The sequence below is a fragment of the Ochotona curzoniae genome, unplaced genomic scaffold, assembly GCF_017591425.1.
Source record: "Ochotona curzoniae isolate NIBS_2020 unplaced genomic scaffold, NIBS_Ocur_1.0 patch56, whole genome shotgun sequence".
Taxonomy (NCBI): Eukaryota; Metazoa; Chordata; class Mammalia; order Lagomorpha; family Ochotonidae; genus Ochotona; species Ochotona curzoniae.
The window spans coordinates 968,731-996,365 of NW_024467035.1; the positions used below are offsets into that span (position 1 = coordinate 968,731).

The 27,635-nt window shown below is 36.9% G+C and overlaps 1 protein-coding gene across 4 annotated transcripts in view; it reads left to right on the forward strand.

Moving 5' to 3' along the window:
• The window catches only part of LOC121168093 (receptor tyrosine-protein kinase erbB-4), a 984,643-nt gene extending 958,102 nt beyond the window's left edge, over positions 1-26,541 (forward strand). For 2 of the 4 annotated variants that reach the window (XM_040997858.1, XM_040997859.1), the window contains exons 26-28: positions 21,949-21,996; positions 22,776-23,073; positions 26,042-26,541. In XM_040997858.1, the coding sequence (XP_040853792.1) occupies positions 21,949-21,996; positions 22,776-23,073; positions 26,042-26,487 (792 nt within the window). In that variant the 3' untranslated portion in view covers positions 26,488-26,541. The remainder of the gene's footprint in view (positions 1-21,948; positions 21,997-22,775; positions 23,074-26,041) is intronic. The other 2 variants (XM_040997862.1, XM_040997860.1) reach the window with 2 other exon arrangements.
• The last annotated feature ends 1,094 nt before the right edge of the window (positions 26,542-27,635 follow it).

The window sequence follows — 27,635 nt, forward strand, 5'->3', positions numbered from 1 at the left end:
GAAAATCAAGAACCTTCTTGAAGAAAATTATGCTACTGCATGATCTATGAGTCAGTGAAGAATTTAATAAGAAGGTGTTTTGAAGAGACAAAACTAACAAAAACAAAACCAGCAAAATCCATGAATATAGTTTCCACTGATTTTTGTTGGTGAAATGTTTCTCCTGTTGACAACAAATAGATGAGTTTTGTGTTTAAATCCACTCTACTAATCTATGACATTTGATTGAGCTTAAGCCATTTGTATTCAGGGTCAAATTGTATAGGTGGCAATTTGGTCTTGTCATTTTAGGAATGGATTGTTCATTGATTTAGTTTTCTGTTGTCATTTTACTGGGATGTTCTTCCCATTTGCCTTTGGTTTTGGTGGGTGCTATTCCTCTTCTCTGTCAAGAGAACATCTTGAAGTATCCTTTGTAGGGCAGGTTTGAAAGAGGCAAATTCTTTTAGCTTTTCTTTACTGTGGAAGAATTTTATTTCATTTTCAAAGACAAAAGAAAGCTTTGCTGGATATGTTATCCTGGGCCAACAATTTTTTTTTTTGTTTTAAATTCTATAACATGTCACTCCATTCTCTCCTTCCCTGTAGAGTTTCCTATGAGAGGTCTTCTGTGAGTTTAATTGGCATTCCTTTATATGTCAATTGATTTTTTTTTTCATGTGCACATTTAAGGATCTTTTCCTTATGTTCGATTGAAGAGAGCTTGATGATCATGTGTCTTGGTGAAGATCGCTTTTGGTCAAGCCTGTTGGGAGTTCTGTGCCCCTCCTGGATGTTGTTTCCCAATTCTTTCTCTAGATTAGGGAAATTTTCCCTTATTATTTCATTAAATATATTTGTAAAACCAATTTCTCTTTCTGCACCTTCTGGGACTCCCATAACTCTTATATTTGGCCTCTTAATAGTGTCTTTCAATTCTTGAATACTTTTTTGGCCTAATCTGGCTCTGCTTCCAGCTTTTTGTTTGCTTCCCCCTGATGACAGGAAATATCTTTCAATTCTGAGATTATTTCTTCTGCTTGCTTCATTCTATTTTGGAGATTCTCCACTGTACTTTTAGTTTGTGACACTGTATTCTTCATTTCTAATGTATCAGCTTTCATTTGATTCATTTTCAGTGTGACATATTCCTTGAATTTTTTGAATGTCTGCTTTACATGCTTCTTGTTGATGATAAGAAGCTTTATATCAAGTGTTTTGAATTCTGTATTTCCTATTTTCTCAATGTCTTCCTCAGTTAACTCTAAGGTTGTGTAAGGGTTTGCTCCTTTGCAGGGGAGTCTTTAGTAATATTCATTTTGTCTTTGTGTTGTCTTTTGCTCTTGGCCATTGTACTTCTGGTTAGCAGAGTCTTCTCCTTGGGGCTGGTTTCTAAGTTGTGTCACCCACAGGTTTTTAAAAATTTTTGTTAAAACAATATATTATTTTCTGTATGCAAAATTCTATAGTCATATTCAAACATAGAGATACCAGGTTCCCTTTCTCATTTCAACAACATGATTTTCTTCCCAGGTTTTTCCACTTCCTTTTGTTTGCCTTCCCCTAATATATATGTACTGCTTTCGATAATTGTTTCAACTAGATATGTTTCCAAGGATAGAAATGTAATTACTCTCGTTTGACCATGGCCATAGTATATAGATTAAATACAGAAATTTGCACCACTGTTAGGGTGTTTGGGCATGAGGATCGTGTGTATCATTGAATACTTGTGAAATAGTGTGGAGTGGAAGGGACCTCAGATACCTTCTAATACAAATTCTCTAATTTTGCAAATTTGTGGATTGATACTGAAACAGATAAATGTGTATACACCAGCATCCTTGTACTTTTAAGGAAGATGTGGGACGTTGTTCTCAAGTCTCTCCCTTTAAGAATTATTTATTTTATTTGAAAGTGAAAGTTAGAGGGAGAAAAAAGATGAAAGAAGATCTTCTATCTGCTGCAAATAAGAAGTGAGTCAGGCCAAAGCCAAGAGCCAGGAGCTTCATCTGGGTTTCCTACGTGGGTGTTTGGGACACAAACACTTGAACTATATCCACTGCTTTCCAAGGTGTATTAGGAGGGAGCTGTATCAGACATGGCATGACAATAGATATGAATGGGCAGCTAAATGGGAAGATGGCATTAAAGATGGTGGCTATACCTGCCACATCAGAATGCCAGCCCCTCCAGTCTCATAAATTGAATGTCCAGGCTTCCTTTTTTTTGTTGTTTTACTGGCCAAAACCATGGAAATCTGGATTTTGGCCTGAAATCCAATGAGGTTTATTATAGCAGGTCTAAAAGGCTCCTGCTGGCAGTTTAGTGAGAAACCAGAGATACTGCTGTTGTTTTGCCTCCACTGTGTCTCGTTCTATGAGGCTTCCTGTAATCGAGAGTTAATGGTTTAGGAGAAACAAATGGAACTGAGAGCCAAAAGCAATGCAGAAATGCAGGAAGAGCGATATCTGTATTGGGACTCAGTAATTGTATACTTGAAAATGAAATGATCTTTACAAGTTTCACAAATGTTTTAAAATGCTCAAACACAAAATTAAATATAGCTTCAATGTATTGATCATGTATATAAGTGTTGGGTTTTTCTCTGAGCCTTCACATTTAATACCTTTTAGCTTCACAGCATAGATGACTGGGACACATAAGTATTTCTATTTTGCAAAGGCAGAAATGGAACACAGACAGTCATCATCTGACGTTTCCAGCTCATATGATGATAAGTAGGATTTGAATGCTGTGTCTTTGACCTGCTTGTGTTCTACACTTTCTTTTTTAAAAGATTTATTCTTTTTTATTGGAAAGGAGGATATACAGAGAGGAGGAGAGACAAAGAGGAAGATCTTCTGTCCAATGGTTCACTCCCCAAGCAGCCGCAACAGCTAGAGCTGAGCCAATCAGAAGCCAGGAGCCTCTTCCAGGTCTCACATGGGTGCAGGGTCCCAAGGCTTTGGGCCGTCCTCAACTGCTTTCCCAGGCCACAAACAGGGAGCTGGATGGGAAGTGGGGCCTCCAGGATTAGAACTGGTGCCCATATGGGATCCCGGGCGTACAAGGCGAGGACGTTAACCACTATGTTATCACACCGGGCCCCGGTCTACACCTTTAACCTTCACCTCTCATTTGGTAAAAACAATAACTCAGCATATAATCACCAATAAATTGAAATTAAGTAAAATGTAATCCATATCATTGTTCACATGAAATTTATTTTAAAATAGCATAAATGTATGGTCTCTATTTTTATAAATATTTGAGATGAATTTTAATGAAATCTTTGTTAACTTGAGGCTACAAAATAATATTTTGCAAAACACTGCTATACTTCTATGTACTCAAAATCTATTACAAGCAAATTAATTAAACCATGACAGAATCACTTGCAATCCAATATCACAAAACATGTAATAGTTGAATAATACCTTTAGTTTTTAATTAATATGTAGTAATATACAAATTGATTTTATACAGCCATGTAGTGTTTATACACACACATTGTATACTGAGCTAGCAGACAGTTATTTGAACACTACTTAAGGTTTACAAAGCACTTCAGCACATGTGGGTTTTGTTTTCACAGCAGAATCCCATTTAAACAGTATAGAAAAATCCTTGGTTTATTAAAACACTTGGTAACTGGGATAAGAGCTTGGTCATTCAAGGAGCAAGCTAATGTCAGGTCTTTCAATTCCAAACAAAGTGATGCATCTGTTAAATAATGAGTCACCTGAAAGAGCCTCTTGGACTTACCCTTGCTTGCAGCTTCTTAGCAATGCTGGGCTCGGTCACTGCCAAGCGCCTCCCTACAACACTGAAACAAGTGGTACAACAACAGCTTCTTGAAAGAGAGTCTGAAATTAAAGACCCTCTCAGAGATCTTTATGAAATTATTTTACCCTTGAGCAATTGTCAGATAGTGTAAGAAGCCTCTTGGAGCAATCAGAATAGGCCTTTTGTGTTCTTTGTTAGAAAGGGCTAAAGAATAAGATTTGGAGCTAGACAAGGAAACAGAGAGGAAGGCAGGAATAATTTGGGAGGATACTGAGCCATCATGTTGGTTAGTGTTTTATCTAAATCATTTAGATGATTAGTTTTAGTGTTATTGCAACCAGATTCTCAGTTCGGCTATAAATTATTGCAAAAAATCTCATCAAGAGGCTTATTCTTTACTGTACAAGGCTCAGAGAGCACAATTGTGAGTTTCCTTACCCTTAATGTAATAAAATTGGGACATTATCATCAACTTTCTATTCAGATATTTTGGAGGTGATTTAATTTCTGTACGTATTTATTTATTTATTTTAGAAATCCATCTTTGTCTGCCAGGCTCCCTGTCAGGCCAGCCTGCCATGATGATTGCCTCTGTGCGAGGCTGGAGAGAGAGACAGTCTCTTTCATTCTCAATAAGGATTGATGGCATTTTGAGAGGTTCAGAATACCATTTGATTACTTCAGGGAACAGCGTAGAGAAGATGGCTGTGGGCAGGAGGGGGTGGGCTTCCTCATCAGCTTTTCTTTGTGCACTTCCTGCAGTTGAACATACTCTAATCACACGCATCTTGTCTTTCAGTCTCTTTCCAAACTCACCTGTCAAATGAAAACTTCCCTTTTGGGTTCAGAATTCTGATACACCAGAGTCTTCAAAAGAGAGGCTCATTTGTACTGTGTAGTTTTCACACAGACCCTGTAAATGAATGGCTGTGGATCAGCCTTTCATTGTACTTGGAGCAAAACTGAATTGAGAGATGGATAGGCCACCGTGGGAAAAATTCCAACTACTAACATTCTATCTTTTGATGTGAACTGTGCTACACTGTGATGAAGTACTACGAATCAAAGAAGGCACGAAATCGGAAGTTTAATCCGCAACCAAAATTGGTTTGCTTTTCTGACAATAATCACATACATTGTTTAGTAACATCCTCTCTTGATTGTTTTCACTCCCTGGAAAATGACAGTATGTTTTCAAATTCTTTGCATTTTGGAGGGATTGAAAGGTGCATAATTTATGCTTATCTGGAGCCAGCCAGAGTTTCTTTTGAGTTAGAACCAGGTACAACAGCTCTATATGAGACAAATCAGTTTGTTACATATTCCTGGATTGAAATGAACAGATTCATGTTTTATTCCTGATAATTACAAGTGCAATGTATATATTTCTCTATTTACATTAAAAATTAGTGTAGGGCCCAGCATAGTAGTCTAGTGGCTAAAGTCCTCGCCTTGCACGCACCAGAATCCCACATGGGCGCTGGGATAATCCCATTGACTCTGCTTTTCATCCAGCTCCCTGCTTGTGGCCTGGGAAAGCAGTCAAGGGCAGCCTAAATTCTTAGGACCCTGCAATCACATGGGAGACCTGGAAGAGGCTCCAGGCTCATGTCTTTGGATCAGTGCAGCTCTGGCCATTGTGGACACTTGTGGAGTGACTAATTGGATGGAAGATCTTCCTCTCTGTCTCTCCTCCTCTGTGTATGCTCACTTTTCAATGAAAAAAATAAATCATTTTTAAAAATTAGTGTAAATAATAAATAGATATATCATATTTCATGTTTGACACACCACATTGTTTAATGAAAAATGTTTGAGTTTATCTTACCCTTAAATCTTGTTTGCTATTTTACCACTTACTATTTTTATTACATATTTAATATTTTATAGACTTTTTATATATGAGGAAACTAGGGCACAACACTGAAATGACAGAACCGGGAGCCTTATTCTAGAATCTATAGAATCTATGTTCCTTTGCTTTTCAAGGTGTACTTATTTGTTGACAGTCAGTTGTAAGGAGCGGGAGAGACGGAAAGAACATCCAGTGTTGGTTCACCCTGCAGATGGCAGTGACGATCGAGACTTGAAGAGTTCAAAGTCTACACTTTTAGGTCTCCCAAACAAGCATCAGAGGTCCAAGCATTTGGGCCATTCCCTGCTGCTTTTCTCAGGCCACTAGCAGGGAGCTGCTTCAGAAGAGAGGCAGCTGGGACACAAACCGGTATCCACTTGAGATGCAGACATTGTAGGCAACAGTTTTATGGCTGCAACGCAACACTGGCCAGGAGTCTGTGCCCTTTACCCCAGTGTAAATGCTCTTTACCTCTGACATCTCCTAGCTGTTTCCCCCTTGTTTTCAGATAAGAACATCTGTAGAGAATGTTTACTTCCTGCCCCCCTTTTCAGCATAATTTTTCAATAACACTGATTTTGATGTTTAGGGGCTGGTTGAATGGTCTTAATGGTGACCAAATAACCACTAATTTAGATAGGAATTTTCACTTATCTCTATCAAATTATGATTAATTTAGGCAAGTACTGATGAGCATCTGTTCAATCATTTATTCATTCACCAAGCATTATTTGTTTACTATATGCTTGACCTTATAAATGATTATGAGAGTGGCATCCAACCCTGAAACCAAGAGATTTACGAATAAATAGCTAGCCTGTAAAAGTACAGTGGGGAAGTGCTAGTCTAGGGCTGGAGGGAATATTGGAACAAATCAACATTGTAAGCAGGGATGCAACAAGCTCACACTTGACATCTATGGGGAAAATTCTGGTAACTTTTTGATGCATGAATTAGCACAAAGAAAAACTGATTACCTTCGGAAACAAAGAAGACGGATGTAAGGTTTGATGTAAGTGATGGTTTTGACAGAATCAATAGTGTTTGGATGCCAGGTGGATGATGTATAATGAAATAGAATTTAGAAGTAGCAGCAAGTTTAATAACAGAAACTGGGAAGCCATTCATGTGATTATTATGTGCAAAAACAGAGGAGTAATATAAGCAAATAGAATTAATACTTTGAAATGCAATTAGCTGTATTTATCATTTGAACATTGCTAGAATGCAGTAATGTAATCAAAGAGATAAGAGAAGGTAGAAAGAAGGGGGAACAAATGGATAGAATTCTATGGGGACTCGGGTGAAGAAGTTCCAATACATGTTTTAGACAGTTATACGTAAGAAGTCAGTTGTGATGGAAAATATAATAAGTTTTAAGCCTTTATGTCAGATACAAGTTTCTCTGTCCCTTCAGCATTAGGTAAAGTGTTGCTACACAGAAGATATGCAGATGGAAACAAACAGCTCCCTATTTGGTAGCTGTTAGGCTCAGGAGAGCTCATGCAGTTGTAATAATAAGTGATAGCGAAGATTCTTCGTTACTATAACTTAGGTATTAAATGGAAGAATTCCCAACCTGTAGTTAGATTATATCTGCTGTACTATTTGGAGAGCAAGGTTGTGAACAGAGATGCAGGAGAGCAGGGCTGTGTTAGGAAATTTGAGATTGGCTGAGGTTTGGGGAGAATGCCTTGGTGAGGCTTTACAAAGACGAGTGAAGGCTCTGCCAATCTAAGGACTCACTATTGGTGCAGGAAGCCCAAATGTTTGCTTGTTCAGTAGTATCAAGGAAACTAAGAGTAAAGCAGAGAAATCAAGGCTGCACCAAAAATTAAGAAGTGGTAAGGCAGTCAAAAAGTTGTGTTGAATTGAAGAATCCAAAGACTAGCTTGAGCATCTGTGGTATAACTAATCATGGCATTGAGGGAAGTTCTTTTTACTCTTCTGTTTACATTACTGAACATAATTTTACAAACACAAATATTGTATATCTACTATGAATTGCATCCTATGCTAGGGTATTTTTATATGTTTACACAATACTTGGTAGCAACAAAAAGGAAGGATCATCCTTTCTCTTCTCCTAAAGGAAACAGAGCATCTTAGATATTGAGTTAAGGAACCTTGAAGCACAAAAAGGTAGGATTGGCTATGAGGAAGCGGATTGATGAATGAAGAATATCAGAAATGGAAACAATGCTGTATTGTTTGAAAAACAGATATTTTTATAATTTGTGATGGGTATTTTCTTGATGATGTTAAGGTCTGATCATACAGCAGTTAAAATGCAGTATGAAGCAAGGAGGAAGCTCAGAAATCAGAATGAGTGGGCAGTCAGGGGGATTCATGGTGAAAGGTATTGGAGCTGAGCCCGAGGGAGCACTCTGACACCAACGAAACCTGTGCACATGAATGCTGAGTTCCTCCAACACCTGTAGTGGTTACACGGATAAGGACCTGTGGTACATTCAGTTAGCAAGAGATTAAAATGAAGTGGGTTGGAATGACTTCTAATTACCCACATCATCCATGGGGGTCTTAAACATTTTCATGGAGATCTGCATGATGAACAAAACTGTGCTTGGATTTTTTTTTCCACCCAAAATAAACCGATGGATTAATTCTATTTTTCCGCAATTTATCTTTTGGGAGATGGGGAAGTGGGGGAAAGGCATCTCGTATTAATACTGGCTCAGGTGTCTGAGCTGAGTCATGGAATGTATGCTCCCTCTACAGAAAATACTCCTTGCAACCCTCTAAGTGTGCAGGGTGGCTGCTCATGGATGCCAGATTTCTGATAAAGAAGCAGCAGAAAGAAGCATTTTCAGGAAAGTGAGAGCAGGGTTGGATAGATCAGGTTGTGGGGGACAGATGCTAAGTGTAGTAGAGAGGGGAACTGAACCAACAGAAACAGTCTCATTTGGGTGCTGCACAAAACAATGGGTTAACTATTGGTCACAGTAATGGAAGTATATACTGTGTCAAAAAACTGGAGGGGAGACAGGAAGAGGAAAGAGGAAATAGAATTGTTAATTACCTGATTTGATCAGTTTATACTGATTAGATGATGATCTATAAAATGTATAAATTTTACATGCTAGTCAGATGGTTTGATACATTTCAAATTTCGTTTGTAAATTTTACACAAGTCACGAATTTATATGAACTGAAGAGTTCTTCAGCAGGTCTTAGCAGAGTTCTCAAATTGAAGAGCCTGAAGTTTTTTAAATGTCAGTTTTTTAAGATAAGTCCACCTTTGGGTAGAATACACTAGGGAAGTACCAGGAGGACAGGCAGCTGAGAGTTAATATGTTCCCAGTTTCACAGAGACATTAGTGAAAGCCTCCTCTGGGGCGTCTCAGGCTGGTGAGGTGCATGGACTCTGCGAGTTTATTATCATAACAAGGAACCTTTTTATTTATTGTGCTTCTTTGGTTCTTTCTGGCGGAGGATAGCCTGGCACATTTTAAAATTTTATTGGTGAAGTAATAAACATTTTATGAATGTTCACCTGACCATAAGCTTAAGATGAACTCGCTACTTGTTTTTGCTCTTCTCTTGGCTAGAATTTCCAAGCAGGAGGAGATGAAGGCATTTCAAAGCAAATAATTCACAGCCTTTGCTTGTGTCGAGTTCTCTTGGAAATACCTTTTCCTCCTGCGTAATTAACATTCAAAATGGTTTTGCATGGCAACAGACTGGATAAAAATCCTAGAATTGCTGCCAGTTTCATGTTACTTTTAATTGCTTTCCCTTGAGCTTTTGAGCACCTTTGAGTTAGAATATAAGTGGTCAGTTCTAGGAATGATCAAAATGTCCCCGTGTTTGTTTATGGCGAGACTGTGGCATTCTGAACTTGTTTACACAAATCAGAGCTTCGAGGTAACTTTTGTAATACTTGAGTCAATTTGGGAGAAAGAAGAAACTAATATGAAATTGTTGATCTGTTTAAGGAGCTTGTTACCCTAAAAGATGATAGTGGTAAATTGGCTTCAGTTTCTTGTGCTTTTTTAAAGTTAGGTGTGAAACAAAATATAAAAAAACTTCTTGTGTATTTTTAAGTGATAAAAGCACTAAGCATTCTTTAAAAATCTTGAATGCCCAATATTTAAGGTTTGTGGCATGAACGACAACCTTTGTGATTATTTTTGTAAGAACAAATATTAATATGTTATTTTATCACAACACAGTAGTATCTTGGCTTTACATATTTCCTTAAGACAAATAGGAGTTGTGCTGATGAAAAGATAAGGGACAAAATGGCCTGGGAAATAGACCAGAGGCTTTCTTTCATTTGTCCAATAATTTCTGTTGTTTAGTAGTCATTGGTTGAAAGACCAACTGGATGTAGAATATGTGGAATATTGTAACATATTTTTTGCAAACTTCAAGCTATTTCTTGAATTACCTCGCAGTTGCAAATCTGAACAACGTTCTATAATTTTGTTACTCTATTTCAAGATACAGCTTTCTTAAAAATGTTTCTATGCAACTTGACAATTCTTTAGATCTCGATTTATTAAAGAGTGGAATTCTCTCCACCGAACAGGGTGAGAGTTCAAACATTTTCTACATGACTATGTGTTTCTCTTAATGGGTCAGCTTTCTCTGAAAAGACAGCCATCACAGGGAGGAAAACATTCCATTTGAGCACACGTCCAGCACAGAGGCCTTCTGCTGTGGCCTGCTGACAGTGCCTCTGTAGGAATACAGGGACAGATCTTAGCAGGCGTCTGTCTGCATGCTTTCAAGCATTCAGAAGAAGCGATTTAAGAAAATCAAGGTCAGCACACATTCTGCAGAAATGTACATTTGTAATGTTTGTGTTCCCTTGACTCTCTCACCCTCATCAGCTAAAGAAAACTAAAACAAATGAAGAGTTCTGAGAGGGTTTTTTTTTTTTTTTTGTATTTTGTTTCAGGCCTAGTTTAAAAAAAACATCAGTTTTGATTTTCAAAAGAATGTTTTAAAATTACTTTAAGTGAGCTATCCCAGTAGATATCCCAAATAAACTTATAAGGCAGTTATGATTTTTACGTGAAAGAGAGACAGAAAAGACATGGTGAAAAGTTGCAACTGCTGGTTTACCACCAGATGCCTACAAGAGCCAAAACTATGCCAGAGTGGACCCAGGAGCCCACACTCCATCTGGCTCTCCCATGTAGGTAGCAGAAACCCAAGTAATTGAGCTGTTCTCTGCTGCCTCCCAGGGCACTCATTAGCAGGTAGCTGGATGGGAAGTGGGGAGCCAGGACTTGAACCAGACTCAGATGTAAGAGGAAAGCATCCCAGGTGACAACTGCTGCACCGACATCTGCCCTTTCTCAGTGATGTCCTTTGTTTTTTTAGCCAATCATTGTGATAGTTGCTTCAAATTATATTGGTGACACAAAATCTGCAAAAGAATCGCACATTTGCTTTAATGTCAATGCTCATGTAATGGCATGAACCCTTTGATGCTAACAGATAAAGAAACGAATGTTTCTTATATTCGTAGCATTTAGGATGCTTTATGTGACAGACTCTTACAAAGTGAAACTACCAGCTTACTTAACTTGCTGTATAAAGCGCTGCACATTCATATAGAGTCTAAAGCTATTCAACATGATCATGAGCCTGTAGTACTTATAAAGGCGAAGGGACAGGCACCATGAGTCCGATTTCACTGATGAAGGCACAAAACTTCAGGGAAGATGCTATCCTATGGCAGCAGAGCTTGGGTGAGGGGCTTTTCTGGAACCACTTTGTTCTGTTATTACTTCCCTTTCATCTTATTGATTTAGGCTTTCATTGACATGCAATTTGATTTTCTGTAATGATTTTCCTAAATATACTTTCTGAAAATTATAATGACATCTTGCACTTTCTGGCTGTGTTGTACCTCACAGTGTGTAAAGCATGGTGGGTGGTAGGAGGCACTTGTAGAAAAAGGACACTTGCATCTAATTGCTCTATCTTTACTTTCAAAGTCTGTCACTCACACTGTACTTTATTGACAATGTATTTTCTTCAGCGATGAAGCTGAAGCCTCAGTTTCCCAGGCCTCCAAAAAGTAAGAAATAAATAAATATCTCAAGAGAGTATTATATTTTGTAGTAGACTCTCAGGCTGACTTTCCAGTGCCCCTTGTTTTTGCAACCATTCACCATTTGTGAAAACACATTTTGTTGCTTTTTTGACAGTAGAATGAAAATTTCAAACAATGCTTACAGAAATGGTACCTGATATCGACAGAGACTGTGGATGTATTAGCTGAGTTCTAATAGGTAATTGAATCTGGATTCTATTTCAACTCGGGATTTACCCTTAGTTATATATTATTTAAGGAACACTAACATCCTAAATTCTTTAAAACGTAAGTAAAACTGACTGATGGAGTCCTTGAGATATTCATCAAAGGAATCATCGCTGAGTTTGGGTTTAAGGCATCTTTCTGTTCATCTTTATATGCAGTGTATCTCCTGAACATTTACTGTGTCTGCTGTTGACTAAGTAGCAATGATAGATGTAATGGTAAATTAGAATTAAAATGTTTTCTAAATAGGCTTGTAACTAAAAACAAGACATACAAATGAAATGAACAATTAGGATACAGTTGATGCATTATTTCTCTAATTACATAAGAAGTTCTTGTTACATGTTTATTGAATTGATAATTAGATATAATCTAGGTAATGGTAGTTGTCCATGGGATCAACATATATTCAAGACAAAGAAGCCAGAAAGATCATTGAGGAAATATAGAATTTGGGGATGTACCTGGAGATTTTAGAGGGAATGTCCCATCCTAGGACCTGCTGGTGTTTTATTTGAAAGCAGAGCAGAGACATAAGGCATAGAAATTGGATATCATCCGAGTTCTCAAAAGGCTTCAAAGCCACAAGAAAATGGAAACTTCAGTAAGCATGAAAGTAACAGTAAGTCTTGTAAGTTTTTAAGCAGCAGAACGTGATGCAGTGATGGCAAAGACTCTGGAAACCAGCTAGCAGGTATTAACCTAGCCCAGACGGGACATGAGAATTAAGACTCATCATACATGATGGTTTTCCAAAGCAAGGCCTGGTCTACTCCCATTATCACTAGCTAATTTTTAATAGCACTTTTCTTTTACTCTCAAAGCATCCTGGTTAGACAGCTACATTTTGTTAACACCTCTATGCTGGGTATATGCTTGCAACGAAGGAATCTCAACTGAACCTGAACTGTGGTTATACAGCAAGGTGGAGGAATCCACCATGGAGGGAGGGTTGTGGGAGGGGTGGGGGGAATCCCAATACCTATAAAACTGTTTCACATAATACAATGTTACTAACAATAAAAAAAAAAAAGATCTAAAATGGTGATAATGAGATCAGAGAATGGTTGGACTCTGGGAATAGTAAAGAGAGGAGACACCAAAACCAACACTAAGAGAAGGCATTTGATGCAGCTGTTAAGCCACTGCTTGGGATGATTGCAATCTCTCTGAATGCCAGAGCTCAAGTAAACCCTCTGCTCTGATTCCAGGTTCCCACGCTGGAAGGCAGCAGATGTTAGTTGAGTCAAGTTAGTTGAGTCCTTGTCCTCCACATGGGAGACTCGAGTTGAGTTCCTCGGTATCAGACATTTGAGGGGTGAAGCAGTGAACGGGAGGTCTCACTGTTTCAAAATAAATAAAACTGCTCGAAAGCATCACATTAAATATTTGATTGGCACAGTTGAACATGTTAATAACATCAAGCTGAGGAGGACAAATGACTCAGATATGAAGTGTGGAGACACCTTCTCCCATTCTGACATTTGAAATGTTGTGGAGATGTTCCACGGGAGTGTCAGACCAGCAGTTAACTATATCGGAATGGACTGAGAGTCAAGAGTTTTTCAGTATTACCCGAGGTAGTTCCAAATGATCCACTAACACCTTCTGAGAACAAACTCTGTGTTAAATCGGCACACTAAAGAGATGCCCTCCAGTGCAGCTTCAAGACAAGTTTCCAAGGAGAGAAGAGCATAAGCTAAGAGGGACCGTTTCAAAATGTGAGTTGCTAACCCAGAGTAGTATACTTTGAATAGGAGGTCCTTTAGTCATGTTTCCTGCAGAACTAGGGAAGATTGGGCCCAAGGGTCTGGTAAGGAGGATTAAACAATCACAGACCTGAAACCGAGAAACTTGCTTTGGAGAGTAAGTCTGTAAGATCAGACTTCATCTGCTGTGTGGTTTCACCTGGGTTGCCCCTGCCTGGGGTTAGACACTATTGAGGAGCCTGGGCAGATGTGTTTTTTTTTTTTTTTCTCTCTCTATATAGGAAACTATGAGATAGTTTTCTAATTAGGCCAGCTGAGTTTTCATGTCAGTAGCTAGCTGTTTTATCTCAAGGAAAAAGACATCTCTGCTGAACTTAGCAGAAAACAGAGGTGTGTGATTGGGCTATCTCTGGCATCCACTATAGATTTATATTTGATTCTCTAGCTTTAGGTCTGTTTAATCTTTACTTCTAAATTTTTAAAAGTAAGGAACTGAGGAAATGGTTGTAACCCTGATCCTGGCTGATCTGAGCTGACTGTGGCAGTAAATACTGAAAATAGGAAACCAAAAAGCATCAGTGGCCTTTTATTTCATGAAATTCCAAAATGAAGCATGAGCACATGCAGGAGTTCTTTCTATATTTTTCTTCTTCCTTTTTAAATATGCAGCAGATTCAGATTCAAAAGCAGTAAAAGCTGATTAAACTATGGTCAACAAGTGGCTCTTGGGAGGAGCTTCTCTCTCAATCTCTCTCTCTCGGGATGCTGCCTTCAATCTGATATTCATTTTGGCACAGATCGGTTGTAAATACCAGCCTGCTTCAGTGAAATGTAACTGGTGTTTGCTCTGGGCTGATGGGACAGTCGTGTGCTGTTTGCACTATCAGTAGCTGAACCCAAGTATCCACAGAATATTATTCAAATCAGCCCACACAAACCAGCTGTCCTGAATCCAGGTGGACGCTAAGAAATCTTTTTACTTACAGCAGCAGCTGTACCACCTGGTAGCTTCAAGAGCAGGAGTACCATGAACAGGCCATTGTTACAAAATCTCTTTTTATCTGGTAAACAGTTTGCATATCCTGGCATAATTGATGATGTTCCCAACCTGGTCCTCAACGAAATGATGTGAACACTGTTAGGCTTTGTCTGCATTACACTGAGTTGTTCGCTTGTGACCAACACCTGTCATGTAAAACATGGAAGAAAATCTACATGCCACATTTAGATTTATAAAACTTACAGCACTAATTTTCACAGTATCTATTCTGTATTTCCTGATACACAGGAATGTCATTCCTAGTTTTTAGATTCTCACATACGGATTACTCTGGATATTGTCTTGAATAAATGTCACAAAATTTTCAAGCATGGATTATTGCTAAAGACAACATTTGGACGTTTCGCTATTGCTTACTGTTTAACAAATAGATGAAGTGACTCCGAGTAACTGCTAACAAATATTTCCAAATACCTGTGGTTTCAGTGAACAAAATGTGTTTGCTGATCAATAATATTTGCATATGAAAATAGTAAAACAAAGCAGAAGTAAGCCTATGACAGTCTATAAAAGACAGTATTTTAGACAGAGTTAAATAAGCTTGGTTATTCTTTCTTTAACCTATTAGTTTTCTTAATGTGTCTACAGCCACAGAAACACATATGTACATATCCATGTGCACAAATGTGGAAAACCTGTATTTGAGATTTGATTTTTCTCCTACTACAAACAAGCACATATAACAGCAAGCTATCACCTTGCATTTCAAATTCTGAAGTATTACCCCCTCATTCTTAATTCAAACCTGTACCACAGATTATTTAAATTATTTTTGTCATTCTTAGATATTATTAAATTATATAGACATTTATATAGATACACACCATATGGACAGAAGTATTTCAACACACAATATATTTATGTTAATGATTCATAATTGGCTTTAATAGCTAGAATACAAAAATAGTATATATGAAAAAGCTATTTTGTAAATAAAGACTCATTTTAGTAAATACTACTTTAATTAATGTGTTCTATAACATTTAATAGTATCAGCATATTCCTTTTGTCTAAAATCAATAGTCTTATTAAATAAAAAAGATATAATCTAAAATTAAAGCTCCATTAAATTCACCTTAAGATTATTTCAATATGTATCTCAGCCTGAACAAATGTCATTTTGATTAGAGCAAGTACTTCTAATGTATTAAGAACAAGAAGTATTTTTTTCCTGAATAACATCTCTAAAACAAACTCCTTGGTGTTTATTGTACACCAATTTGAAGCTGTAAGATACAAAGATGTAATGGGATAGAATGGTCATCTTAGGACTGTCACTAGCTCGGTGTGTATCCTTGAAAAAGTAAGGGTAGGAACCTCAGTGTCTCCATCTATAAGAGAAAAAGTTTGAATTATAAACTCATATTTCAAATTGCATTTCAGTAATCAACATCCCAACATGGTTTTTGCACCCAGGAACATAGAATTACACATTGCTTGAAGGCTAAGTGATACTTTCTATATTCACAAAAAAGAAAGGAAGAAAGAAAAGGTGAATACAGTATTTCAAAAATAAGCAAAAGAGATATAATGGCAAGATATTTTGTTCTAATACCAATAGTATTTTACAATATTTAAAAGTGGCAATGTTGGCTTAAAGAATATTCATTATGAATAATTCGATAGATGGATGCCATCATTTGCACCATTTGCCCTTACCTCAATCCTCTTTTTAGACTTAAGTAAACCAAGTCCCAAGAGATTAAGGAACTTACTAAAGACCATGTGACTTAATGGAAAGCATGGAAGAGTATGCTCCTATAGGCAGAAAACCCTCGAGAGACTTGCTTGTTCTAGTTCTATAGAATTTCTTTTCTTCAAAAGCTGCCCAACCCAATGGAGTCATTGTTCATGGATTAGGAAATCTTCATCAGATACTCTTCATGATGAAGATAAAAGACAAATACAAGTTCAGAGACAACTCTAGAATTCATTTGAGGAATCAGACTATTCAAGACTCGGGGCATGGTAAAAGCTTAAATATTTCATTTCTACCCTAAAAGATATTTCAACAGAACTATATGTTCTTAAACATGCAGAGAAAGTTAGAAAAAACTGCCATCCCCTAACTACAAAAGGACTCTTTAGAAATTTCTCGAAAATGCTCCTGTTCAGGTTTCCAGCTATATGCATTTTTTCATGATCTAATAGCTACAAGATAATTAGGAAGAGCTCCTATTATCACAGCATGTTTTTAAAAGAAATATAAGCATGCAAAGTAAGTTATCTAATTCACACAAAAAAATTTAGAACTCATCCTTCAGTCAGTGCATTCCTGTTTCTTATCTTCATTCAAGTCAGGCAATACGAATGCTGTTACTGTCCTGACTTGAACGAAGAAGGCGTGAACAGATACTGATGTCAATTAGGTTCCTTCACTGCCCCTTTCCTCCCTGACTGTGTTAATAGCATGTGTTGACTTCATTATATAATGCTGCTCAGAGCAGTGAGACTCAAAGCTGAGAGTCTGAAGTGAGCAAGTCTCAGCTTCATTTTATTGACTCATCTAGTCATGAATATTTTCAAAGGAAATAGCCTGTTGTTCTGAGATTTCACAAGAGTGTAAGACTTGCTGCATGGGGATACAATAGCTTACTTACCCCCAGTCCAGAAGGAATAGGAATGTATTGACTTAAGTTCTGTACTAGGAACAATAAATCCATAAACAAGAGTGCCGTGATGGAAAATCCTTGCGTACTGCAGTTATTTTAAACTATCTCTTTCTGCTTCTGGCCTGCCTTTGCTCAGGGCAAGGTAGGTCAATGTGTACTTATATCTATGTGTAACAGCATATAAGTTATAGGGAAGAATCAGTACATACAACAATTCAAAAAGATTATGGAAAATGAACTTAAAGATATATATATTTTAGTGCAAGATCATTTGGAAATTTAGGAATAATTTTATCAGAATATATATTTTCTCCTACTTGAAAATCATGCAATATGTGGTATGTGTACTATCAACTCTTAATATTATGTTGTGATTTCTTTCTAGTGTAAGAACTCATAACTAATTAAATAATCTGGGTGGAGTAATACTGTAAAATATTTATAGAATCTTAAACCTGAAAATGAGTTTATGATAGTTTCTTGACATTGTATCTGTATAAAAACTAGAAAACTGGGAGAAATCATGAGATTTTATTTGAAAGAAGAGTTGAGGTAAAGTGTCAGGGTAGCAGAAGGGATGATAAGATGTGAAAGTAAATGAAAAGTTTCCAGAAAAGGGAATGAAGTGAAAACCCATGTTAAAATTTCTTCAATTGGATTGTAGGGTTATGATTATGTAGTCTCTGTGTGTATATTTGTCTTTTTTTTTGTTCAGAATTAGAGTTTCTTACAAAAAGAGTCCACATTATAAATCCAAATAGATAAATAACTTGCAAAAATTTTGGCCTAAACAGTGCATGTCTTTATGTCAAAAATGATATATGATGGAGAACAGCTACTGTTTGAAAGTGTTTGCATGATAAAGTAGTGCTGAATTATTAGAAATGTTTGCAAAAATATATGCCCCACCTTAGTTAAAATTTAGAGTGGCTTTTACCCTAAAAACTATTATCCTACAGTTACTAATAAGATGATTATTTTAAGATAAAATAATATCTCTCATTAAGCAAACATTTAATGTAGTAGAAGTTAAATATGAGGTATGTGTTTTTGTTTACTAACAAAATAAATTTTAAATGGTATCACAGGACATATTCCATCTGGCTAATAATTCAGAATTTCTTGGGAGAATATAAAACAATGCAGTATTATAAGAATTACTGTGCATGAAATATGACAAAGGTTCAAATATTTATCATTCAACCTAAAGGTACATTATAGGGGGGGTGATGTATTTTAAAGTTGATTGAACACTATATTTAGGGTATTTGAAGATACTTGCACTTTTTTCTTTTCTTTTCTTTTCTTTTCTTCTTTTTAACCACCTCTGGCATTTGAGTTCAGGTTAATCATGCCAGTGATGTGGCCACAAAATTTAACTCAACTGTATCCATCACGCTTACAGATCTCCCACAGAGCAAACTCCATGTCACCTTCCAGTTCATAACCCGTCTCTTTCTATCCCTGCCCTGCTGACAGTAAATCCCCTCCTCACTGGCTAATTGAACAGATGCACCCAGGGCTGCTTTCCTGAAGATCTGCAAAGCTGGGCTTTGATGGACAGCAGAAAATGGCACAATGAGAAAACAAAAGCCTTTTAACTGAGAACACTGCTTTGTTCTGCTCAGAACATTAAGGTCACTCCAGCTCATTCTGACTGCTGTGAGGATCTTAATTTTTACTCAAACAATTTTCTTGCAGCTGTCATTCTTTCCAATAATAAAAGTTCAGCTCTGAAGTGTGGGGAAATGAGGGAGAGAGCAATGAGAAGAGCTTATTGCAAACTAAAAACAGCAAAAACCAGTAAAATCTGGCTTGGCTCTGAAGTACAAAAAGTTATTTTCAAAGCCTATAAATTATGACATAGTGATTAACATGTAATTTAAATATATTTAAACAACAATTATATCACATTTCCAGCCCAGCTAATTGGCCTCACAGATGTTCCCTTGGAACTGCTTTGCCCTTCCAGGGGAAAGTGAATGAGGTGCTTTTTATCATGGAAAACAGATTTTAAAAAATGCAAACTGGAAAAAAGGGAAACAGAAACATAAAAAGCAGCCAGTAACCCCTAAAACAATGAGTGCTAAAAGGGTTTTTGCATAGCACGTTTTCTATTTTAATGCAGAAAATGGGGCAAAGCATAAAGATACTCCTATTACTGTGATGCTATTTGGCAGTATGTCCAGATACAGAGTTGGCAGGTTGTTGACAGAAAGACTTGTGAAAGCAGGGACAGTGGATGCATCCTAATGGGGCCTCACTTCATGTCTTGGAACAGAGAAACTGCAAGAGGTCCAGATTATTATTATTTTTATCACAATGCCTTGACAATTGCAGGCATTCTAGCCCAGATCATGACTATAGATAATAAACGGTTTTCCTGATGAAGAATCACATGTGAATTGTTCATTGAATGCTTATCCCTGTTTATGAAATGCAAAATGTGCAGTCAGCTGTGGGTCTAGTCAAGCATGATCCAGTACAGCAACTCTTGCAAGTTAAGGAGTCAGCAGCACACTGATAATAACTAGTATCTTAGAATACCTTGCTTCCTGATATACATAGGCATCAAACATTCTTGGAAAGTGGGGTTTTAAATTTTGAATAGGCTAAAATCTTTGAAAACTCGGAAAATTGTTTTTCACACTATACATCTACCTGGAACTTTTTGAAGACCTCTTAGTCATATAATTAAATTAATTTAGGATCATTTTACTCTTACTTTTGTTTTAATAATACAAGATAATATCAGGGCAAATTCCAAAAAGTTCTATTTTCCCCCACATATTATTGTATCTTTAGCATCTACCACAGGGTTAGTGCTTTCATTGTAGAAATTTAACAGATTTGTTAAATATTTGTTAAGCCATTCAAGTTTAACAATGAAAGTTGGAGTCAAGGTTTTAAACATGATAAAGTACTACCAGACAACTATATCATTCCTGTATTTTACAAGTCACTGACTTGTATAGAAAATTCAGTTTTTCAGATTTATGAACAAATGTATTTGATTTCATATCTTTCTAAAAGTCATCAAAATGTGACTATACTTAAGATGATTAGAGAACAGGTAAGCATTTAAAAATACCTCTTTGATGAGTAGCTTTGGCATCTTGATTGCTTGACTTTAAAATTTCAGTTTAGCAGATGTGCATATTTAAATTTTATGTATCCTCTACATTTATAAAATATTTTAGGTTTACAGAGTTCATTTATGTACATTATTTTGCTTTATATTCACTAAAAATAGAGAAACTGAAAATGAAAATGAGGGGTCTGAGATGCTTCATGATTGGCCAAATTCTCAAGCCATTTCTAATTGGCACTGTAGCCAAGGCTTTTGATAATGTATGAAATATTCAGAACAGTGTATATCACACATATGTAGGTTTCCATATCATATCCTCAATATGCTGATAACTATATTACAACATTATGTATGGACTTACTAGAGAATAAACTAGGTAAATATTCACAATGCCATTGCAATCATGGAGACAATTAAAATGCAAATTCACCGTACACATTTAGAACTTGTCCCTTGATTAGTTCAACAGATTAAGTTTATTAGGGAAAATTGCATTGTCTAGGTGTACTAATTGGCATTAAATAATCTCCATGGGGCCACATACTTTTTAGACTGTTTTATGAATCTCTATATATATATTTTAGTTATCTCCACTTAAGTTTGAGGGACAGCAATAAAACCATCCATTTTTGTCTGTGTTATTCATTTGCCTAGGGGACAGAAGAGTGGAAAAGTGCCTGACACATAGACAGTAACTCAAGAAGTGTGTCTAATGAATGAGTGAAATATACATGTAATGTATACATAAACACACTTATAAATACATACATATATATGGGTGATATTCTTATAGGTTGTACTACTTGCCCTATGGAATATTGTCCTCCATATTTACTATATTTTTCACTCTTTCACTTAACACATAGGGTGGAATATTAAGCTATAGAAGTACAGATGTCTTTTTTTTCCAACCACAGAAACCTAGTTTTGACTGATTCTAAATGTGTAGCAGGAATCTAATGTGTGTTTCAGGAAAGGAATCCATTATCCAAATTTTCTGCTATTTCTTAACTTTAAAAGGAGTAAGACTGAAACTAAAATAGTATTACTAAAGTCGAAAGAGAATGTGCCTTTTTATGAGTTTGTTCTGACAAGCTGACTTCAGTGACATGATGGAAGTCACCGTAACTTGATAGCAAAACTTGTTGTAGACAAATTGAAGTTTCCTTCTATTTCCTGGACCTATTTCTTCTTATAAAATAAATACTGTGATAAGTGGCAATTTCAGTCACTAAACACATAAATAAGGAACCTGTCCCTCAGTTACAACTACTTGTTAGTAGCTGCTTCGTTCTTCTTGGGTTAATCAGAAGAATATGTCTTGTCTACTCATTTTCATTCAATGAAAAATTGGCTTCTTATATATAATTTTTCTTTTCATGTCATGTAAAAGAAACTTACCTGTGGTGAAAATTGCATGCATTTTTAACTGGGCAAAATCACTGTTGTGCGCACTTTCGCCTTTGACACATGTGCCTTTTATTTTTCTTGTCTTTATTCTTTCATTCATGTTGCCTCTTATTATATCCATCATTCCATTTTTCTTTCCTATCAGAGTGAAATTGGACACAGCCCTCCTCCTGCCTACACCCCTATGTCAGGAGTAAGTATTTCACAATCAACCATCAGCTGCTAGGATGCTTGGTCTTTGCTTTCCATGATTCTTCTCCTCTGTCTCTCCATCATTCCTCATCTCACCTTTGCCAACAGTGAGTTAAGAATTTGCTGTAGATTCTGTGGTTGCCTTTGGAGGTGTGCTTTATCTCAGACAATCCTAAAAGGAGACATCACGCTTCAGCAGCAGCTTTGGATTGTCTTCTGGAGAATTTGCCTGAGTTCATGAATTATGCTTCTAAAAAGGAGGTTTTCACTGCTTCCTTCAGAATAGGTCAAATGCTGAAAAAACAGATTCTCAGTGATAAATCCCTGGTTAGGCACGAGGGACTTCGAGTTCCAGTAACCAAAGGGCAGCAGGAAATGGGAGCATTCGGAATGTTTTTATTTTTCTTCTGTTCATAATGGCAGCTGTCTACAATTAATGACACTACTGTTTGCATAAAAATTTACTTTGAAAGTTACCCCAAAATTAGGCAGTTGTGGAAGAAGCACATCAAATACTTTTTATTATCCCAGGTATTACGAAAATTAAAATATGCACTTCCAAATATTCTCCTATGATTTATATTTTTAGAACAGATCATATTTTAAATGTTTTCAGTCTAAAATTCAAATGATGAGTCACTAGGGAAAGAAAACACATCAATACATGCTATGAAAGTTCTAAAAAATGCAAGGTTTGTTGTTCTTTTAGTTATTAGCATTCAATTTTTACTGATTTTCCTAACCACATCTTCCCTCCAAATGTTTTTCTACCTTCACCAGAACCAGTTTGTGTACCGAGATGGGGGGTTCGCTGCGGAACCAGGTGTGTCCGTGCCCTACAGAGCCACGACTAGTACGATCCCCGAAGCTCCCGTTGCTCAGGGTGCCACAGCTGAGATTTTCGATGACTCCTGTTGTAATGGCACCCTGCGAAAGCCAGTGGCACCCCATCTTCAAGAGGACAGCAGCACCCAGAGGTACAGCGCAGACCCCACGGTGTTTGCCCCGGAAAGGAGCCCACGAGGAGAACTGGATGAAGAAGGCTACATGACGCCTATGCGAGACAAACCCAAACAAGGTACAAACTGAATGTTGTGAGATGATTGCTCTTCAATATTCGCTTCCATCAAATTAAGCCACGTATGAAATGGAAATTGGCAAATAGCTGTGCTGTGTAACATCTGTGACCCACAAGAGGCCAACGTTGTTCCCTCTGTGTGTGGTAGCAAATCAGTTGCATCCACATTATTTGGGGGATTTTGAGAAATTAATATTTCAGGGCCCACTTAAATAGGAATCTTGATTCTTAACAAGATATTCAGCATATGTGTATAAGCAGTCAACCTTGAGAAGAACGAACCGAACTTATCTAAATTAGAATATTTCAACCAGGTAGAACATCATGAGTTTTCAGAACTATTGCTTTAATGAGTTTCCTATGCAGATCATGAATATTTGAGTTGTTGGGGGGAAGTATATGAAGATCCTGATGGCATCAATAAAAGATCTGGTCATCCTTTAAAATGGCGTTATTTGAATAACATAGTTTTCTATAGGAAAATCCGATTTATTGTGTAACATCTTATAAAATTGGAGATGTGACTTTTAAATACCTGCATGTGTATGTGTACCTATAAGTGTACACCTAAGCCTAACAGATTGTGACTTTACAAAGCGTAGCAATGACTTTGTAAAGTTCTAGTAGGAATGTTAAAGATATACATCAAAAAATCAAAATTAAAAGAAAAGCCCCAAAGCTCTTTCCTCTATGCTGATAGCACCATGAAATGAAAAGGACAGATGATTTTTATTAATAAAACAATTATCTTAAGTATGAGAGCAAGCTATATTACATTATGAAGTCCATTATGACACTATTATGTCCTTTGCGACAAGTGTATGCTCACTTATAGGTGCAATTTATAGATTCCCTAAGTAAATATTATAAATAACTTATTAAATCATAACTGTCAAGGTATATGAAATCTTTAATTAAGAATTACATCAATTAAGCCCTTAGTAACAATATGTAGGATTTCTTAAAACTTGGCCAATTTCCCTGAAAGCAGACTCCTTTCCGGCAAGATTGTTTCTCTGCCTTCAAGTTATTTCTCCATATGTAATCAGAGGACATAGATAAGTAGATTGTATTGAGAAAAGTTAATATAAAAATTCTAAGTCAACCTACAAAGATTCACTATCAGCTAGTCTAAAACTTTATCTCTTACTACTGAGATGCAAATTTCTGTGAAAGACTGTTTTAGGCAAAGTTTTAATATTGGTTTGAGGAGTCTAGTGGACCTGGTGCGATAACCTCGTGGCCAAAGTCCTCACCTTGAACGTGCCGGGATCCCATGTGGGCACCAGTTCTAATCCTGGCAGCCCCACTTCCTAACCAGCTCCCTGCTTGTGGCCTGGGAAAGCACTTGAGGATGGCCCAGAGCCTTGGGACACTGCACCTACATGGGAGAGCTGGAGGAGGATCAAGGTTCCTTGCTTTGGATCAGCTCAGCTCTGGCTGTTGCGGCCACTTGGGGAGTGAATCAGTGGACAGAGAATCTTCTCTCTGTCTCTCCTCCTCTCTGTATATCTGCCTTCTAATGAAAATGAACAAAATCTTAAAAAAAAAAAAACTGGAGTAATCCAGTAAGAAAATTAAATTCTGCCTCTCTTGTAACTTCTTTTATACATTTTTCAAACAAAACTTGTTATTAAACATTAGTTTTACCATATTCTTGTGGATGGCAATGAAAATGTAATACAATGTGAATTAGAAGACTTCTAGTTCTATAATAATTATATATATCATTTAATATTGGCTTACTATTTATAAAGTTATAAAAGTAAGGGTTGCACTTCATTTTTCACAAGGTTATCACCAAATGGATAGTGTTTAGTTAGTTGAATTTTCTTTAATTCATATACACATATATGATGCTGGGATATTCATTATTGCTTTTTAACTTGTACAAGTGATATTTATCACTTGATGGCATTTTTCTGGTCCACATGTTGTTAGACTAAGTATAGGTTTTAGAAAGTTTATTTTAGAAAGATGGCATCTCAACAAAGACTTGCATCATCTCCACATTCTGACTCAAAAATAGGAATCGCTGAGGGTTTGTGGTATGCAGTAAAAAGAAAGGACCAAAAAGGATCCGCTACATCTGTGTGTACATGTTTATATGCAATCTATAGTACACACTAGAAATAGCATTAAGCTTGCAAAGAGCAGCATTAATTATCAGCATTATTTTATTTTAGCCTAATACTTATACCAGATGGGTTTGGTAGACTGAGCCATACAAAAATAGTCACTACTGGATGGTTCAAGATACAAAACAGTTATTTAACATGATTCAAACTGAGCTTTCTTTTTTGGCATTTATGATGGAATACGACAACAAATTTTGTAATTATACTTCCTGGGTAAGCAGTTACATATAGAGCCAATGAAGGACAAGTCAGATTTGTTTCATTCTCTTCTTCCTAGATGTTCTGCTCCCCATGTATATACGTTCTCTGGGAATCATGTCCAGTCAAATCTGTAATACCTGCACGTTTACAGGAAGCCACATAGAGTAAAAACACTCTTTCTCCACTGCATTACCTCATTGTTGCGTGGAGCTAAGTTAGTAATCCTTGGGTTTATCATATGATTTATAAGAATTCTAACTAACCTAAATTTTTCTATCCTAATAAATAATCTTAAGTTCTATTATAAATTACTGACTTGTAGAAACAAGCATTTAAATAACTAGCCTCATATGTTAGAGAGACAAATTCAATTTGAAGGAAAGAAAAATCATTTGAGAGACAGGAATTGTGATTCTCACCTTGTTCCCTTGCTTTGCTATTGACACTTCTGGTCCACATACACCCTTTGCACAGGGTAAAAGTAACACACAAATAGCCATGTGGAAACAAGTTTGTGGTTTTCTTGTTCTCAACAAACATGCTAACCATTGTGTTTAGCCTTGATCTGATGACCACTGTTTTTTTTTTTCCAGAAAATATATTAATTGGTTATTTGTGTGTCCCTTCAGAATATCTGAATCCTGTGGAAGAGAATCCCTTTGTTTCTCGAAGGAAAAATGGAGATCTTCAAGCCTTGGATAACCCTGAGTATCACAAGGCTTCCAGTGGTCCACCCAAGGCAGAGGATGAGTATGTGAATGAGCCACTGTACCTCAACACGTTTGCCAATGCCTTGGGGAACGCTGAGTACCTGAAGAACAATGTACTGTCTGTGCCCGAGAAAGCCAAGAAAGCATTTGACAACCCTGACTACTGGAACCACAGCCTGCCACCTCGAAGCACCCTTCAGCATCCAGACTACCTGCAGGAGTACAGCACAAAATATTTTTATAAACAGAATGGACGGATCCGGCCTATTGTGGCAGAGAATCCCGAATACCTCTCTGAGTTCTCCCTGAAGCCAGGCACTGTGCTGCCTCCTCCACCCTACAGACACCGGAATACTGTGGTATAAGCTCAGCTGTGGTTTGAACGCAGAAAGACAAGCCCACTCCAGTTTCCATACTCCCCTCTCTTTCTCCGATGGTCTTCCTTCTATCCCTATGGCCAGTAGTGTTGACGCTTCCCTGTGGAAGATACAGAGATGCAATGATAGTTATGCGCTTCTATAATATAACTTGAATATTAGCAGGAAAGACTGAAGAGAAAGATAGGAGGAACAGCATCGTTTCTTCATTTTTCTGCTTTGGTTGCTTAGGAGAATGCAACAGCTCGGAAAGGACCAGACCACATGGGGCAGAACTGCCTGCAGTTACACTTGTTCTCAATTTCTTAATTTCTTTTTAACATAGACGGTTGAAACACCTCTACTATCTGTTGCTATCTGTAGGAACTGATGCATACGTAATCCACACCCCTGGAAATCCTAGTAAAGTTTCCATTAAAACAAAAGGAAAACCTTTCCTGTAATATGCATCAGTAAATGAGATAGAGTATCCAATGTCTTTTGACAACAGTTGTTATGTTGGCTAATAAGAATGGCCAACCCTGCTTTGAAAACATTCGAGTCTCTATCAAATTGTGAACTAGTAATTATGTTTTAAAGCCTTTTATTTTCATATTGGTTTTGCTTTGGCTTGATCCTTATTTTACTTTCTTCCCTATTTTGACTCTTAACGTTCCAATTGTAAAGATAGTTACATCAAAGCTGCTTGACAGAATTTAAGTAAGAAGTACTCAAGATGGCCACTGTTTTAAATATCTAGTCTTTCACGTTAGGAGAGGAAGCCAAGATATTGATTAACTGAAACAGGAAGTCAAGTTTTCATGTTTGACATTATTGAAAATATCCTCTTCTCATCCTTCATATTCTTCAACATTTTCTTCTCCATAAAATGATAGTACTTGGTAGGCAGTTAGTTGTCTTAATAATTAGAGACAGTTCTTTGTGGTTCAAGAAAACTACTGAAACGTTTAGGGGTGGTCCAATGAGGGAATCCACTGAACTGGAAGAAACACTGGATTGGGTATGTCTACTTGGAAGAGACTCAGAAATGTAGTTTGCACTGAAGATATGATTTTATTTGTTCTTTTTCAATTTTGGATTTTGAATGAAGCAATATGAAAGCAACCAGCAAATTAACTAATTTCAATACATTTTTT